Genomic DNA, 967 nt, shown 5'->3' on the forward strand with positions numbered 1-967 from the left:
TGAGTGGTCGCCCGGCAGCCCGGCCCAGCTCCCCCACCCCCACCCTGCCACCAGCTCCCGCACCCCGACCCTGACACCACCTCCCTCCCCCGGGGCCGGAGCCCAGCTCCCGTGTCCACGTCCTTTTAAAGGCACACACTGGCCCAGGGCTTGTCAGGACGACCCAGGGGCTCCCCCTCCAGGTCCTTCACCCGAGAACACCTGCCCCGGCCAGGTTCGACCCCCAAGACCCACCTCCACACCCACAGTTCGGCGCGGGTTTGCGGGAAGACGGGCTCCTCCAGAGCACACTGTCCCATCACCCACCGTCTCTCAGACCACGTCGGGCGGGCCCCAGCCCGCGGGCTCCCCAGGTCTCTGTCCTCCTGGGTCCCCGGCAACGGCTGGAGCCGGACCCTGTGTGACCGGGCTGGGCCCAGGGTCTGGCAGGGGTGCCCCGGGAGAGCAGTGGCCAGGAGGGCCAGGGGCCGCTCAGCTGTCCCGCTCTCTCCCGGCCCCTCTAGCACTGGCCGACTTCGACGAACCCAAGCGGTCAACCTTCGTGATGTTCGGGGTCCTCACCATTGCCGTCCGCATCTACCACGACCGCTGGGGCTACGGGGTGTACTCGGGCCCCATCGGCACAGCCGTCCTCATCATCGCGGCTAAGTGGGTGCGTACCGTGCGACCCTCAGCAGACAGGCCCTTCCCTGACTGCCTCCTCTCACCTCCCCCCACCATGGGCAGGCGGGCTGGGCACAGCTTTGGCTAAAACACAGGACATGGCCCTCCGGTGCCCTGGCCACACAGAGCCGGTTTGTATCGTAATCACAGCAAGGGCCCCCCGGTGCCCTGGCCACACAGAGCCGGTTTGTATCGTGTCTGTGACTCACTAGCTCGGGACCTAACCCAAGTTACTGAACCTCTCTGCCTCAGTTTCCATATCCGTCAAGTGGGCGTTACAGCAACAGTCCAGTACCCACTTCAT

The 967-nt window shown here is 66.7% G+C and overlaps 1 protein-coding gene across 1 annotated transcript in view; it reads left to right on the plus strand.

Moving 5' to 3' along the window:
* Positions 1 to 967, plus strand: part of TMEM8C (transmembrane protein 8C) — a 38363-nt gene that overhangs the window by 11084 nt on the left and 26312 nt on the right. The window contains exon 4 of the mRNA XM_006776599.2: positions 504 to 652. Within this exon, the coding sequence (XP_006776662.1) occupies positions 504 to 652 (149 nt within the window). The remainder of the gene's footprint in view (positions 1 to 503; positions 653 to 967) is intronic.

This window comes from Myotis davidii, unplaced genomic scaffold, assembly GCF_000327345.1.
Source record: "Myotis davidii unplaced genomic scaffold, ASM32734v1 scaffold609, whole genome shotgun sequence".
Classification (NCBI taxonomy): domain Eukaryota; kingdom Metazoa; phylum Chordata; class Mammalia; order Chiroptera; family Vespertilionidae; genus Myotis; species Myotis davidii.